The sequence below is a fragment of the Cyanistes caeruleus genome, chromosome 2, assembly GCF_971803275.1.
Source record: "Cyanistes caeruleus chromosome 2, bCyaCae1.hap1.1, whole genome shotgun sequence".
NCBI classification, from domain to species: Eukaryota; Metazoa; Chordata; class Aves; order Passeriformes; family Paridae; genus Cyanistes; species Cyanistes caeruleus.
This window is the reverse complement of record NC_141702.1, coordinates 103,739,883-103,756,040: the sequence shown is the minus strand read 5'-3', so window position 1 is coordinate 103,756,040 and position 16,158 is coordinate 103,739,883. Positions and strand designations below refer to the sequence as shown.

General features: G+C 47.8%; 1 protein-coding gene across 3 annotated transcripts in view; it reads right to left on the bottom strand.

The window, feature by feature from the left end:
- Positions 1-1,722: 1,722 nt before the first annotated feature.
- COQ8A (coenzyme Q8A) overlaps positions 1,723-16,158 on the bottom strand; it is a 43,440-nt gene continuing 29,004 nt past the window's right edge. For all 3 annotated transcript variants that reach the window (XM_086870804.1, XM_086870814.1, XM_086870822.1), the window contains exons 6-15: positions 15,276-15,398; positions 11,531-11,616; positions 10,375-10,515; positions 9,195-9,276; positions 7,744-7,837; positions 6,786-6,927; positions 5,216-5,323; positions 4,399-4,464; positions 3,581-3,667; positions 1,723-3,098 (exon numbers count right to left, since the gene is read on the bottom strand). In XM_086870804.1, the coding sequence (XP_086726930.1) occupies positions 2,805-3,098; positions 3,581-3,667; positions 4,399-4,464; positions 5,216-5,323; positions 6,786-6,927; positions 7,744-7,837; positions 9,195-9,276; positions 10,375-10,515; positions 11,531-11,616; positions 15,276-15,398 (1,223 nt within the window). In that variant the 3' untranslated portion in view covers positions 1,723-2,804. The remainder of the gene's footprint in view (positions 3,099-3,580; positions 3,668-4,398; positions 4,465-5,215; positions 5,324-6,785; positions 6,928-7,743; positions 7,838-9,194; positions 9,277-10,374; positions 10,516-11,530; positions 11,617-15,275; positions 15,399-16,158) is intronic.

Sequence of the window (16,158 nt, the reverse complement as noted above, 5' to 3'; positions counted from 1 at the left end):
AATGGGCCTTGTAGTGTCTGAGATTTGGGCATTAGAAAAACAGAAACTGAACTGCATGTTCACCTCCTGTTCAGCTCCTCAGCATTCATTTGCCATTTTGATGCAGCAGCCAGGCTGACTAAAGAAAGAAGGTAGGAAAACCACTGCTACCAAGCCTGAATCTTGATCCTTTAGAATGGAAAATCACTGTCATTAGAGAGGCAGCTTTAATGTCCAGCTTGCCCTGTGCAAAGAAGAAATGTTTTCACAAGAGGTTTTTCTAGACCATAGAAGCTTCCTGCAGCATAGAGACAGTCACATCCTCAACCCTGCAAGTTTAATTCAAGCAAATGCAGTGGCTGGCACAGACCAAGTGTTTCTGCTCACTGTACAATGTCAGAACTTCTCTGACTTGAAGCCAGAGTTTCTAGCTCACGTTTTCTACACTGCTGTTCCTCTGATATGCAATTCCTCCTGTCACAAAACTCCCTGGACAAAGCTACAGCCATTATTAATGCTGTCACAGACTACACAAAAGGCCAGGAGAATTATGGAATGAGAGCTCTAATTAGCTCTCCTAATAAAGCAACATCTCAGCTTCTGCAAGTTGCTACCCTCTTGCAAATGCAAAACAACTCCACTGTTCAGCTGGACATCATTCCCCTTCCTGAGAGTGTTTAGGAATGTTTGCCAGGAGTCGAACACTCTTACCCCAGCATGGTATACACAAGATCTGGGCTCACATGAACAAGTGCTTACTGGAAAAGTGAACTGTAATGCTCCAGCTTACTCTGCTGCCTTTGCAAGTTCTCTGAACATGTTGGCCTTGAATCTTCAGTTTCAGAAAATCTGCTCTAAAGCTCACATAATCTAATTTCCTTGTCATATTTTTAAACTTTGCTTTTTAAACTTTAACATAAGCATTTAACAGCTCAAACAGCTCCGCGTTCTAAATCCAAAGGACAAAAACTAAACAATTTCTATCAGAACTCAAAACAAGGAAAGTTACTGTAACTTTGTACACTGATAAAGGGCTTGGTGCAAAACTATTACTTCACTGAACAGCAGAGTTAACTCTTCTCCAAAGATTAAGGATAATCTGACTGGTATTTTGAATTAAATTGCACTGCATCTTACTCAACAAAGTCTTAAATTAAGTGGCTTATATGTTTATGGCTTTGGAATAAAGATAATACCATAACCTGTTTTCCTGTTTCTCAGAGGTTCCTCCTGAGGGAGGGGGAGAGATTTATTCACTTACCTGTTCTTTCCCTCCAAAGTGTCAGCTGCCAGGATTTCACACATGCTGCAGGTGTAAGATCAGACAACCTGGGCATTCCTCTTAACTGAGTAGGACCAGCTGAGCCTGCTGGTAAATAAATATCTAGCACTTGCCAGACCAGGACACCTGCCTTAGGAGCACCAGGTCAGCCTGAACACCAACAGCCTCTCCTCCACAGGTGGAGGGAAGGCAAAGAGACTTGTGTTCAGGAGACTGCTAATAGAGTGATTATAACAAAGGAAGATTAAAAAGCAAGAAGATTACCGGGGATTTTCATGGCATGAACAGGCCACAGGTGGATGGCCAGGCAAGGCTAGTAACAATTCCTTGAGCAAACGACTGCAACAAGAGACCTGAGAGCTGCTGCTTCTGCTCAGCTGCCATTTATCCCCCAGAACAGGACGCTGCTCCTTTTAGCATCCATTCCCACACCAGAAGATGACACAGCCACAGGCAGCAGGCCCAGCGCGCAAGCACTTGTTTATTAACATCAGGAAGTCGTACAGGTACAGGCTTTGTACAAAAACCTACAAAAGTCAATTTCCTAGCTCGACTCCAAGAGATAAAAACTGTGCGTCTGGTTTGAACTGTGTGACATTTCAGCTGGGGCTGGAGCTGCTCACCAGAGACAGGACATTTGATTGCCTTGCTGCAAGTTCTGCCTTACAGGGAAACACACAGAAGAGGGTCTTAGTCAGGAGTGCATCAAGCAGTCGGTGTCAGAGCTGTAGCTTATCTAACTCGCCCTCAGGAAAGCTGATACCTACAAGACAGTGCAGAATCCCACTATTTGTGCTCAGATATAGCTCTGCTGATTACACGTTTGACTCCCAGAACTGAGTTGTGAGAGTGTGTATGTGTGTGTGTTTAAAAGAAACTGGTACTCAATTCTCAGACGTTAAAAATATTTCCTATGTTTAGCTTGCAAGCCAAAAAGAGGCAGAAAGCATAAAACTTCTACTTGCACACACGCCCCTTGCATTAAATCAACGTCAGCAGAATCCAGGAGGGTTCTCAGACTGCTACCACTTGACTTACTAAAACGTGGGGGAGGTGCTGGATGTGTCTGTGGTAGGGAACACCTTGGTATTTCAATCTATAAATTCACAGTATGAAAACTACTTGAATTCCACCTCAGCTTGAAAGAGGGAAGGTTTTTAAAAAACAATTTGTGGACAATTACAAATAGGCTTCAATATTAAATTCTGCTCTGGTTCTGCTTCCCCTACTTGTTATAAAACTCTCTCAGAATGCAACCACCATCAGAATGTTACAAATGTATTCAAGGTAGTCAGCTGGTGCCTTGAAGCAGCACAGAAACACTCAGTTTCCTGCAAGCTGCAGGCTGTGCTGGCAGTCGAGGCAGGACAGACAACAGCAGGAAAGAGCAGCTTTGTCCTCGTGGAATGCCCACCTGGCTTCCAGGGCACGGGGCTGCTGCATCTCAAGAGGATGGAGAGCTGGGGAGCAACGCAGGGGTGGCTTAGAACGCTCGCTGCAAGGCTCAGCTGAACTGGGCCCTCAGAAGATAAGTTCATTCTTACTACTCCTCTGGCTTCTTGCCCCTACTGCTCCAGTATTTGCTATATGCCTCTTGGAACATGTTTTTGCAGGGAATTTTGGCCTTCAGCTTGGTGCAGATCAGGAAAGAGCCACCCATCTTCCGATGAAGAGAGTAAGTCTCCTCTGGTGGGGGGACGAGCCGATGTTTCAGCATGATTGGGATTAAACCATGGATCTTTTCAGTGGTGCTTTGGCTGCCAAAATCAAAAGGCTCCTCAGATGCAAAAGCCTCTCCCAGGATGAGCACAGCATTTAAGTGGGCATCTTCCATTTCCTGCCCAAAAGGAAAGAGGGATAAGTAACACAACTAGCTATGGCAATCACCAAGGAGAAAAAGAAATGCTAGTGCTAACAGCAGCAGCAGCTTAGGAGAAACAGCCCTGTCCATGACAAAGGGAACCTCAGCAAGACTGAGGAACATTTAGTTCATGCAGTTTTGAGCAACTAAACCTTCCAGAAAACTATCTTCATGATGAAACTTCATGAAACTTCATGAATTTTTATCACCTGCAGGGTCTTGCAGAGGGAGTAAAAGAAGGACAGTGGTTTTGGTGCTAGCTGTATCCTCATTACTTTTCCTGCTCCCAAAAGGAAGTGAGAACAGAAGCTAAAACCTTTTTCACTCTCCTCCCTCATGCTTATCAAAAGGGCTTTTGGACTGACACTTTCACCACATCAAGAAATCTGGGGAGGTTCACAGACCTGCAACCACCTTATCTGCAGCCAACACCAAAATCAGACCCTTCTGCTCCATACCTTGATTTCATAGCCAGTGAGGAATTTCATTTCAATGGACTTCTTCAGTACTCTCTCTCTGTCCATGTCAGCAGCTGCCTTGATTACCTGAGTAGGAGGAATACTTTCAGGAAATCCAAGAGATAATTGAACAACATTTTGAGCACAGGACTGCTGCACAGGCCACAGGAGGACATAACACCACCCACCTGCTCACTCCCTTGGCCTCTGCCCTCTCTGCATGCTGGGCAGGTTAAAAGCTACTGGCTAAAAGATCTAGCTCTTCCAACAGGGCTACACATGGCCCAGAGAATGCAAGGGACAGCAAAAAAAACCTTCACAAATAGTCAGCCCCTCCCCCAAAGAAATAGAGCTGACTGTGAGCAGCTTTAGGTGGCAGCTGCTGGCCCTGGCAGCTCAGTTACCATGTGCAGAACATGGTGATCACAAAGGAAGCACGTCTGACTTCACATCAATTTATCTATCTGTGGAAAAGCTAAAAATCTCAGGAAGAGGTGGGGAACAAGCAATTCCTGCATATCCTCCTATAAAAATAATAGAATTGTGAGTGCTCTGATACACCCTGTTGTCCAGGCCCCCTAGCAAGCATCACTGCAGTTCACCTTTGTGAACATCCCAACTCAGAGAGCCAGCAGCTTGCAGCACATGTGCAGACAGCCATAGCAAGGGATGAAACAGGAACCGAGATCACTCTCTTGCCTCCAACCCTGCTTCCCTCCACACCCAAAGTGTATTCGAGTACAAAGTGTTAACAGCTAAGAGATAAGAGTATTTGCAAAATCAACTGCAGCTCTCTAGGACACAGTGCAAGTCCTCACCTCTATGTAGACATCTGTGAACTTCTCATCAAACCCTCGCGTTGCTCCAAAGTCCAGCAGGGCCACCTGGAAATGGACAAAGTCATCCATTACAGAGTCAACCATTCTGGTAGAACCTGATCTTATGAATGCTCCTGATTTCTTCAGGAAGCTCAGCTGGCTTTCACAGTTCTCCTCTGCATCTCAACTACCCCTGAATCCTTTATTCCCAGTCCACAGCCCCAACAGCTGCACCAGTACAGGGCTGAGGAGGAATGGCCCATGCCCAGTGCCCACACTGCCACACATGCTCTGCAGACAGCTCCACTTAGGCTTCACGTGCAGGGACAGAGCAGCACTGAACCTTTTCCCAGCACTTTGCAGTACAAACCACTGGAATAAAAATCCAGTGTAGGGGAGTTTCATCTCCCCTACAGAGTACAAACAAGCAGCCAAACCAATAATCAGGAATTGCTACCCTTATGTTAAGCACAGCACAAGAGTGTCTAACTGCGGAGTCCTGGGCTCAGGTGTGTCCTGGTAGAGCACTCCCAGCTGCAGCTTCCCACTGACCACCTTCAAAATAGATCCTGACCTAGGTAAGGAGGTAGCTGTGACTGATCAAGGGCCAGGGTTACAGCAGCCCTGCTTTCCTACCAAGCCCTAGTGAGGGCAAGTGGCAAAGAGAGGTGTTTCCCTGTGCTATCTGTCCATGCCTCAAGGACAGGGATCTGAGAGAATCTCAGTAAGGGCTCATTAAACTCTCTGAGTGGGGAATAATCAAAAGCTGCTGAAAACCAATGTTTTTATAGGTAGAACACTGGCTGCTCGGGCTTACCTTGTGCAGCTGTGGGTCATAGAAGAAGTTTGACCAGTTGGGGTCAGTCTGCATGTACCGGAACTCAAACAGCTCCCGCAGACACAGCACCAGGATGTTGTGACAGATCTTGAAAAACATGGAGAGACATGAAACAAGTCAGGAGGGCAGCAAGCCCTACTCACACCTGTAACTTAGAGCAGGCATCAGCAAACAGGGAACAGATCACCACATCAGCAGGAATCATCTGCTCTAAGCTGCCAAACTCCTGCAGAGCTAAAGCAACTCCCAGCCCACACCTGCCATGGGGCATCCTTAGCAGATGGCACAGATGCTCCAGTGCTCATTCAACTGCATTCTGGTCCTGCCTTTTAACTTTCCACAATTGACTACATACTGGGTGGCTGCAAGAATGAGATTCTTGCATGATACGCAGACCCACCATGTACTCCCTCTGTGGACTCAGCACAGACCCAGCTTGAGGGAGAAGCAGCAGAGCCACACCTTGGGACCAACAGGCACAGAGAAGCAAGAGTAGCAGTCCTTCAAGACCCCCCTGCTGAATTACATACTCCAGCAGAGCTTTTCTGTGAGAATTGCTAAGCTGGAGCCTGGTCAGCAGAACTGCCAGCCTCATTCTGCCCCTCTCCAGCTTCTGCAAAGCTGAGTGAAACATCATATCCAGGGTAGAAGGAAGAGGGCACCAAATACAAGCTTGACCCTGCTACAGGACATTGCCATTTGGGTCAGAAGGCAGAGGGTTAGGCAGGCCAGTGGCTTACAGGAAAGAAGGGCTGCTCCTGCAGCAACACCCCAGCTCACAGCTTTTTAAAATGAGTCCTGGTGATAGAGCATCTCGCTGCTGGGGACAGTCCCTAAGAATAGGCAGACAGCTCTGGCATAGCTTCAAATCTAATGTGACACCTCACTGTGTTTATCTAGAGGAACAGACTCTGCTCTCTTCCCCAGTGACCTGCTAACAGCTGACAGCTCACACCAAGAAACACACACACATCCACGTACCAGGACAGTTATTTCTGCTACTAGAACAGCTGCTTGTCCCACCACAGCACTCCAATCCCTGGCTATATTCAGGACCAACACCCACCTATCCCCACATCCCTGCTCTTGTTTACTGACAGGTACTTTTCCAGCAGCCCTGTGCAGCACAGGTCATTCCCACAAGAATGTGTGGTTCCAACTGCTTGCACTGGGGTGATTCTGCAGTCCTGTCCAGAAGAGCAGCTGCGTAAGAGCCCTTTTCCCTTGCTGACAGTCCCTCCCAAACTTAAGGTCATCAGAAATGGCATCAACCAGCAAGACTACCTCCCCTTCAGCTGCCCTTGCCATTCACCCCCTCCAACCCCTCTCTGCAGATATGCTGGTACCTGCAAGGCCCAAACAAGCCAGGAGAGACTCCAGTGTCACTGCTACCTTCCCTAAACGAGTCTTCCTAGAGGCTCCAGACAGCCCCTGACTCCAGCCCTGCTCAAGGTTTGCTGTGCCACAAAGCATGCCCCAGTCTGGCAGTCATGGGCAGGCTGAGCACAGGGCTCTGTGCAAGGGCAGAAGCACAAACTCCCAAGTTTACCTCATTTCGAATCTCCTGGCTCAGCCCTTCAGCTTGATCCAAGGGAAAGCCAGACACCAGCTCTGTGGTCAGCACGTGCTTGCTGCACAGCTCATCTATTACTCTTGGGACATAAAAGAAGGGGTGGTCTTTCAGCAGCTCCCTAAGGATGGAGGAAGGAGAGGAAAAGGTTTAGGAGCCCTGAGAGCAGACGGACCCATCAGCAACACTTCATGCAGCCCTTCACCAGCCTCTACCCACACCCTGGCTGAGGTTGCCAGGATATGTTTTCCTCAGGAATTACAGTAGGGATTAAGTCAGCAGAAACCCTGCCAGTGACTTGCAGCTGCTGCCAGCTCCTGAAGTCACATCTCCTGCCAGAGCAGTGATACTAAGAAGGCTCCAGGCCAGTGCATCAAGGGGCACTGGGTCTTCTGCTCGCTCCACCTGGCTTTAGAGTCAGACTACATACACATGGAAGAATTACTTTGCCAACGGGAGCAGTGCCACAGGGGCAGTTCTGTAGCAGGACAGGAAAAGCATCCAGCCATCATTTAAAAATAATCTGGATGCTATGGCAAGCCAAGGGAGCAAGCAACTCCTTTAAGAGAGCTGAACTGAAAACCTCCTGAGCTGAAGGATGGGAGTAATTAACAACAGGCTGAGATAAGACCACACAGAAGAGCACTGCAACCCAGCCTCAGGAGTTACTGCAGCACTTTCATGTGTAGCAGAACAGACAGAGGACTTGCACAGGAGGAGGGAGTTTAGGTGATCACATTTCAGCTGGCTGAAGCCATGCCCAGCTGAGACAAGGCAGTGATTCTGGGGGACAGCACAGGCCACAACCATGCAGCCTTCCCCTGTGCCACATGGCAGGGCACAGCAGTCAGCTCCACACCACTCCTGAAGTTAAGCAACTTCTCCTGCCTCTCACACACACAGAGAAAAGGGGCTGAAGGCAATGGTGGAAACATACTGGAATTTCCTTGCACAGGCAGCTTCTCTCAGATAGTCACACTCCAGGGCCAGCTCTCTGCTCACGACTTCAATCAAGTGCTCCGGGAACAAACCTGAAAGTCAAATACCACAGGAGAGAGCAGGCTTAGAAAAAAGGATCTCCTCAGGCTAAGCTTCCCAGAGCTGCAGCTGAGGAGCAGCCTCTGCTCTCCAGCCAACTCTGAGCTGAGGAGTACAGGAAACCTCAGAGAGCCATGCAGGTTATGCAGTAATCCCAAGCCCTAGCTACACAGCTGCTCCTAAGTCAAGGTATATCCACACCACTGCTCTATGCAGCAGAGCTCTGTCCTCTCCCAGCTCCCACCCCACAGCCCAAGCTGTCCATTCCTGCTATTGGCATGGCTGTGCAGGGACACATACCAAAGACAAGCACCCAAAGACTGCAAAAAAGCAGCAAAACCAGGCTGCAAACCTTATCTGCCTCCAAGTGGCAGCAGGCACTGCCAAGCAGAAACAGTCAGCATGACTAATACAGTGCACTGCAGCAGCAGCACGTAGCCAGGGCCTGAGATGCCAAGCCCAGTTGTCTTAGTCTTGAAGCTGGAAAACCAATCTGCTTCTTGGGCCAGACACAGCTGGGGCTGTAGCAACCTCTGCAGGGCCCTGCCCAGCCACCAGAGAGAACAGTCCCAGATTTTGTCAGCACCCAGCATGATTTTAGAGCAGCATTTGTACAGTCCCACTAATATTTACAGCTGCTGCAGGCAGGTATTATAAAAAAGGACTTGTAAGTCCTGCATTCCCTGTGGGAAAAGGGACTTGTCCATGTGCTGGGACACTGAGCAAGTTCTAAGTCTGACAGTTCTCCACAACTCTGATTGGAAAGAAAAGAGAATGTCTGGGAAGAGCACAGAATGGCAGGCATGGAGGGCTACAAGGAAACATGGAGAAGAATGAGTTCTGCCAAATGTACCAGAAAGTAACAGGACGAAGCAAGACTACCTCACCTGAATACTGCTCACACTCCAAGCCTAGAAAGCTATCAAAAGTGAGTATTCCCAGGCAGTTTATACTTTGCTAAGAATCCCTGTGGGTCTGTCTCTATATAGAGAGCACACAGAGAGAAGCACAGGTTACTCTGGCAGGTGGTAGAATACACCTGGGCAGAAAGCACACAGATGCACTTCCTACCCCACCAAGTGGGCACCGGAGCAGGCACATGCCCAGCAGAGGCTGCAGCAGCTCTGCAGCAGAACAGGGGAACAGAGCATGGCTCCCCAAGCTGGCCCTGCACCCTCTGCCTACATCTGCTCCCTCTCCTGCTTTCTGCAGGAAATCTGCTCCTGGGCAGACTCAGTATCCTTAAGTCCCTTTCCCTGGTCTTTGGAGGGACTCAGGAAATGCACTGCTTGAAAGGGGTTGGCAGAACTCAACCTGCACCAGGCCCTGTCAGGGTCTCTGTCTTTTTACCTTCAGGGAGAATATTGCTCATGCTGAGGACAGCCATCAGGTTGTTGACATCACTGTTGATGCTCTGGGCGACTCCGGGGTACTGTGGGACAGAATGGGAGAGGGCAGTGTTGAGATTACCTGACCTGGTTGTATAGGGCATGATAAAAACACCCTGCTCAGCATCCACTGCCCCCACATCACAGCTACCTATGGCCTGGCAATGAGCCAGGGCATTCCTGAGCCACACATCCCTCCTCTAAAAGCTTATTCAAAGCCCAGCATCTAAACCAGGGGACAGACAGAAAGGCTAAGATGCAGCTCCTTGAAATCAGAATGTCTTGTTCAGATCCTCTGATGGGAATTCTTCCAACACATGACGGGTTCTTAGACACACAAATCTCACAACAGCCACAGAAGTCAGTCATTTCTCTCCCACAGCTGAGAGCACACACCCCTGGAAGCCCCAGTGTGTCATTCTCAGCAGTAGGGCAAGGGGTGAGGCCCCAGCCCAGTCCTGGCAAAGGCACCTCCTCCTGTTCCCACCTCATCTGTCAGGAAGGGAAGATGCCTGCACTACTGAGGAGAATGTGTGCTGATGCCAGAGGGTTGAGTTTCTGCTGCTGTTACCTTGGCCTGACTTCAGAGAGCACTTGAGACACTAATGGCTTGAGAAGACATCAACACCATTGATACTATTTCTAAAGGCTCCCCATCCTACAAAAACCCACCAATGAGTTGAGCAGCTTTGCCTGGGATACTGCTCAGTCAGCAATCCCAGTCCTTGGGATTATAAACCATGCTGTACAAGGAGCTTTAGCTCCAGAAGTTAGTTTTGTTGGAAACAGCCACCTGAGGTTGCTGACACCCAGAAAGGGGCCTGGGGCTTGTGCACATGCCAGAAAGCAGACTGACCTATGGAGCAGATGGGACCCTCCCATACAGCCCTAAATGTACAAGCAGTCCCTCAGCACCATTATCCCATACTGCAGTGAAATATCTGTGGGATGTATCCTGTTCATCTGAACTCAGATTGGCCCCAGCTGCAAAACCTTTCCTGTCTTTTCCACTCAGCTTGCACTAGGTAAGACATCATATCTTCACTTGCATTAAAATATTTCTTATTTGTTTAGCAGTACACATGTAGCTCCCCCACCCATCTGTGAGCACAAACAAGACATGGTTGGTCTGTAAAGCCTACCTGGATTTTCATGGCAACTTCTTTCCCATTTTTCAAGCGTGCCAGATGAACCTGACCAATTGAAGCAGCAGCAAAGGGACGTTCTTCAAACGACTCCAGTTTATCCCTCCAGTTGGGGCCAAGATCATTGCTCAGAGTTTTCTACAAATAAATAGAAAGGATTGGGGTATGGGAAGCAAAGATTTAAAACTTTCAGTCTTGGAAATCATGATCCTCTAAGGGACTAAAATCTGCTTTCCAGATCATCCTCTGTGCCTTGTGATTACACACCAAGGCAAGGAGTTGTCCAGCCAGCAATGCTGCCCCAGTACTGAACAGGTACTGGTTAGATCTCTGTGGGGCTCTGCCCTAAAAGACAGAAATCTTGAACACAACCACCACTGCCTTGGCAATACAAATATCCTCTTTTGGGTGCCACTTGCTATTTTCCAGAAAATGAGCAAGAAAATGAACTAGCTATTTCTCCTCTTTCATCATACTGCCAAGCTGAACAGAAGCAATCCAGGCATAACTCTCTTTAAGGCAATATTGATAATTAAACATCACAGCCTGCTTTAACATCTTTTTTGCTACCCTGCCAGACTGCTGCATTTAAGTTCTAGCTCTGCTTAGTGTCTTTCAGAAGATAAGTAATGCTGGCTGTTCCTTTTGCATCACCCTTTACACATTAATTTACAGAGAGCACTGGGGAAAGCAAATTTAGTTCACTTCATTCCGAGTCTTCTTGAAGGCAAGTTAACCAAAATGCTGCTGTTAATTTTCCAGCAGACTAAGGCTTGTAAGTCTACTTCTAAAATGGGGTGTAGACTTATCTAGACACCAGCTTAAGATCCACGAGAAAGAGAAAACACAAGAGGTGGCTGTGCTCACCAACACCCTATAACCCAATTTGTGTGCAGCATCCTGCTCCATCAACATTAATCTCAGGACACTAAAAACTCCCTCATTTTTTTCCCCCTCTTCTATTTTTTTTTTAGAGAAAAGACAGCACATAATTGAGAGAAGGAATCACACGTTACCCACAGCTGAAAAGATGTAACATCACTGAAATATTCTTTAAAATCCCCATCCACCTCCCTTACTAGGGCATGTCACAGGTGACATTTTTTCTGTCCATTGTCCCTTTCTCTGATAACCACTCAGGAACATTCCTCACCATCATCTGCTTTATTGGCATGAAGTCAGCACTTTGACGTACACGCTCAAAAATCCTCTGGAGATGGGGGTTGATGAAGGCATCATCTGACAAGGGAAAGCACACAGCAGTCAGTGTCATTCTTCAACACACAAAGAAACATGTTCCTGCATCCCAACAAGTCAGACTGTCCTGCTCCAGGCACACCCCAGTGAAGGTTTTAGAAGTAATTCTTTAGTTCTTTAGGTGTGGTGACAGGCTGCACAGACCTAGGAGCAGAGTGCTCTGCCTCTGTCACACACCAGCCCATCTTCTGGCTGGCAGCAGTACAACATCCAGTCTAGAAGAGGCCACTGCCTTGTGGAAACACAGGTCACAGAAGGGTCCCCTGGAGAGCCATCCCAGTGCTCCAAGGTTCCCAACGTGGTTTTATCCAGTTCATTGTAAGGGGCAGCAGCTCCTCTAGGACACTGTGCAATGGTAAAACACCACTTACACAACTACTGAACTCTTGGAGAAATCAGGATTCAGCATCTGCTACCGTAAACAACTGCCCAAAGGCAGAGCAACTACAAGTGGGCAGAAGAGAACACAGCTGAGCCAAAACTTTTATGTCATAAGGATTTAGCAAGCAAATATTTATACTCATAAGAGGAGGGGCTGGGGCATCTTGAAAGATTAGTCCTCTGCTTGAGCAAAGGCTTGTACAACAACTCAGAGAAAAACTACTACTGCTGGCCAACTTTTCATTTAATAAATTATTATAAAGGAATCATTTTTATCTCCTGCTCTCCCAAAGCTGGAAAAGCTGACGCTACAAGCCTTGATCCTGAGAACCGAACCTGCACATGCAATTGTGATATTCAAACAAATATTTATTGTTCCTCTCCAAATACATATGCATGAACCACCTAATGTCTATCCCAGGAAAAAAGAAAAACAGTGACCTTAAGAGGATTGTTCTGGGAAGAAGGGCGGAATGAAACGGATAGAAAAAGATAAATAATGCAGAGATGTGACATTAACACTCAGCATTGTTTACAAATTCCCACTGAAGCCATAGCATCATTTAGAAGTACTAACAAAACCCCACTGTGGAACCAACAGGAGTTTTTAAGAGGAGCTCCCATTCCATCACTGGAAGCTGGAGAGGAGCAGGCTTTGCAGGACCAGTGAGTAGAACTCCTGCTGTGACGTTACAAACCCGCAAGAAGGTGAGACATTGCATTTGCGTATGCACTGCAAACACTGAAAGAAACACCTGCTCTGTCACTGATGGTGTATCACTGCCCAGCCTCTGAACACTCTAAAAAATATTCTCAGGGTTATGTGAAGGTATTAACCATCATGCTGCAATGTGTCACCTGCACTGCCAAAGGTGACTGGGCAGCAGGAGAATGGATCTCACTAAGAGATCCTCCTGCTCCCGGAAGCTGTTTCTGTCAAAGCATCAGCATCTGCAACAGGCATTCGGGATTATTTATTCTGCTTACTTTATCCTTATTTTACTTCCTTTATTCTGCTTACTGCTGACATCCACAAACCTCTCAAAGGGTTTCAGCCCCTAGTCTGAGAGGGCATCCATTCTAAGCTGAGGTGCTTGACTACCCCCACTCTTTGTTCATGAGCACGATGTCAAATAGCCAAGAAACCTGCAAGTCCAGGCTGACTGTACAGAAACTCAGCGGCAATGTCAAAAATCAGTCTTGCCATGGAAGCAACTCTGCCAAAGCCATGCTTACCACATGCTGATGAATAAGGTTTTACGTCTTTGTGGTCAACTGGTGAGGCCTTGCTGGAACAAAATTAAGCAGGAGCCAAGGTAGGGCACTCTGAGCTGGCAAATGCAGCTGCGTCTCCAACATCTCCCAGAACACAGGATGACTGGGGGCCTTTGGCATCTTTTCTGTGTGTGACCTTTAGGAATGTGCATCCCTAACAAATCCACAGACTTCCACATCAGGGGGACACAACAGACATCAGGGATTTTAAGGACACTGCTTTGTGACTTGTGCTCAGGTACAGGGAGCCCCTGCCCCTGGTTAGCACCCAGACCTGCTGACAGAAACAGTGAATTCAAACTCTCCAGGCCATAGAGAAGCCCACGAAGTGGCAGGACCTGCATGAAACCCTCCTGTCCAAACGGCCACCCCAAGAAATAGACTCTGCATTGTTGATGGTGTGATTTATTTCACCACAGGTGTCCCCCAGCAAGGTCACCATGGGCCTGCGTTCTTGCCAGGCACAGCAGAGTCCACACACTTACAGCAAGAGTCAAAATGAGGGCTGGGTACAACCACCAAAGTTGCTGAAGGCCTGCTCCAGACAGCAGAGTGAAGTCAATCTGCAAGTATTTGACACTCCTGCCAGAGCACCCGTAACATTAGAAGACAGCAGGCAAGTTATAAAAATCCAGAGCATTTCTGCTCCTCAGAGCCAGCCTTTCACAGTCCCCCCCACTGCACACATATCCAGGCCTAAGGCAGCTGTGACCAGGCTTGGGCATAGAGCAGGCACAACTCAGTGGTGTCCCAAGAATCTGAAATGAATCCCACCTATGGTAGATGAGGTTAACTGCAGAGATGATTTCCAGGCATGGCTCACTCAGCCCACATACCAGAGGTACTGGAAGGCAAGGAGCACAGGAGCTCCTCCTGGATCTGCACTGTGAGCCATCAGTGGCACCTGGCAGTTTCTAGAGGGTGAGAAAACAGCATGTGGGTGGAAGCCTTTGACACAGCAGCCAGTGCCTCCCACTAGGCTCTGCCAGGTGGCCATCAGCCTGGCACCCAGCTAAACCAATTGATTAGCAAATGAAATGCCAATCAGGGCTGTCTGGGACAGTGAACTGATCTTGTTTTGTTGGTGAACCCAAAGCATTTAATGCTCTACTAGATCCAGTCTCATCAGCTAATACCTACAAAAATTCAAGTAGAAGCACAAGCCAAGTAAAGTGAGTACTTCAAACACTCAGACACTTACTCGGTTTCTGAAACATATTGAAAGCTATTTCCAGACAAGTCTTACAGCTGTTTTTGGCAGGTTCTTTCCATCTCTATCCGGCTGGGCAGGAAGGCGAAGTGGAAAGATCCCGATAAGGTTTGAACTGAGCACACCTGCCATCTCCCTGGGGTAACCTAACAGTTCAGTGCAGACACTGATGTCACTCATTGCCTTTATCTGTGGTCACTGGCCTCGGAGCTCAATGGGTTAAAATAGCAGTTTGAAGTCTTCTCAGGATGGAAACAAGTGTTTTATACCTGTTAAGATTATCAACTCTACTGGCCTTTCCAGTAAAGCTTCAGTGCCCACAGAGCACATAAACCACAAACAGGTTTCTATAATGGGAGAGTACTGTGAATATAACCTTGACCACTTTTGGCAAACAAAGAACAGGATCACGTTCTTGTTGTCACCCTCCTCCTTTCTAGCAGGACACCTGCAATCAGAGTGTAATACAGCTCTGCTTCTTAACAATTGCTTGTAACACAGACACTAAAATTCACAGTGTCACCCTACTGTCAAACAATTTCAGTTACACATGATAAGGACATTGAGAGTGTGGTGGTGTATAAGTGCATGTATCTATTTCTTTCATACTGGGAATAGATGGAACTCAAACATTTCCATCACTGCTCTCACAGGAGAAAGCCATTTGTTCTGAGTCTCCACATTCACTTGACATTGCCTGATTGCAGACAGTTGACCCTCTGTCACACCTGGCAGCACAAAGGACAGCTGAGGACCTGTGCTACCACTCACTTACCTTGGATGCTTAGCATCTGTCCCAGCTTCAGTGCTGCTCCCCGGACCTTGCACAAGGTCCTCACAATCCTTTCTGCATTGGCCTCTGACAGGAACGGGCTAGAATCCATCACTGCTTTCTTCCCTGAGGGCAAGGAGAGAGAGTAATGAATGAAGAACACCTTGATCTTGGCAAGCCCACTCCACTGTATTAGCCCACATTCAACAGGAGATTTGCCCTTCCCTATGGGAAATCAAACTAGGACTACACCGAGTGCCTTCACTGCAACCCAGGGGCATGGACTGAAGTTGTACATGTGCCTTGAGACAACTTTGACATTGTTGGCTTGAGGGCCAGGAGCAGCAAGTCACAGCCTCCAAGAATGTCTGTGCTGCTCTGCAAACTGTCTGGGTTCCTGGGTAGATGCTGGTGCCTGAACTCACTGTGCCAGCCAGCACAGCCTAATACCCTGTGCAAAGGTGTCTTGAGTCCCACACCATGGGCTGCAGCATAGCCATAGCCTCAGAAGGGCAGGGGGAGTGAGCCACAGCAAAGGGGAATCCTCAAAAGCCTTGGAAGCACACTGGCACAGACCAACAACTCTTCCAACCTCTCAACGTGGAAACTTGCACAGAACAAGACCAAACTATACACATTCAAACACACATTCCTGTCCCAAAGCATGTGTAAAGCCTCATGTCTGACAGGCTCAGAGAGGTCATGCAGCCATGTACACACCAGTGCCAGTTCCAAGTTTGCAACAGGGATTGTATGGCATAAGAAGCACTTCCCCTCTGCTTTATTTTTTTTTTTTTTTTTATTAAGGGAGAGGGGAAGCAGGCCCTGATTCTAGTTTGTGGTCCCTTCGGGAGAAGCAAGCCAGAACTACCTTCCAGGGCAATGC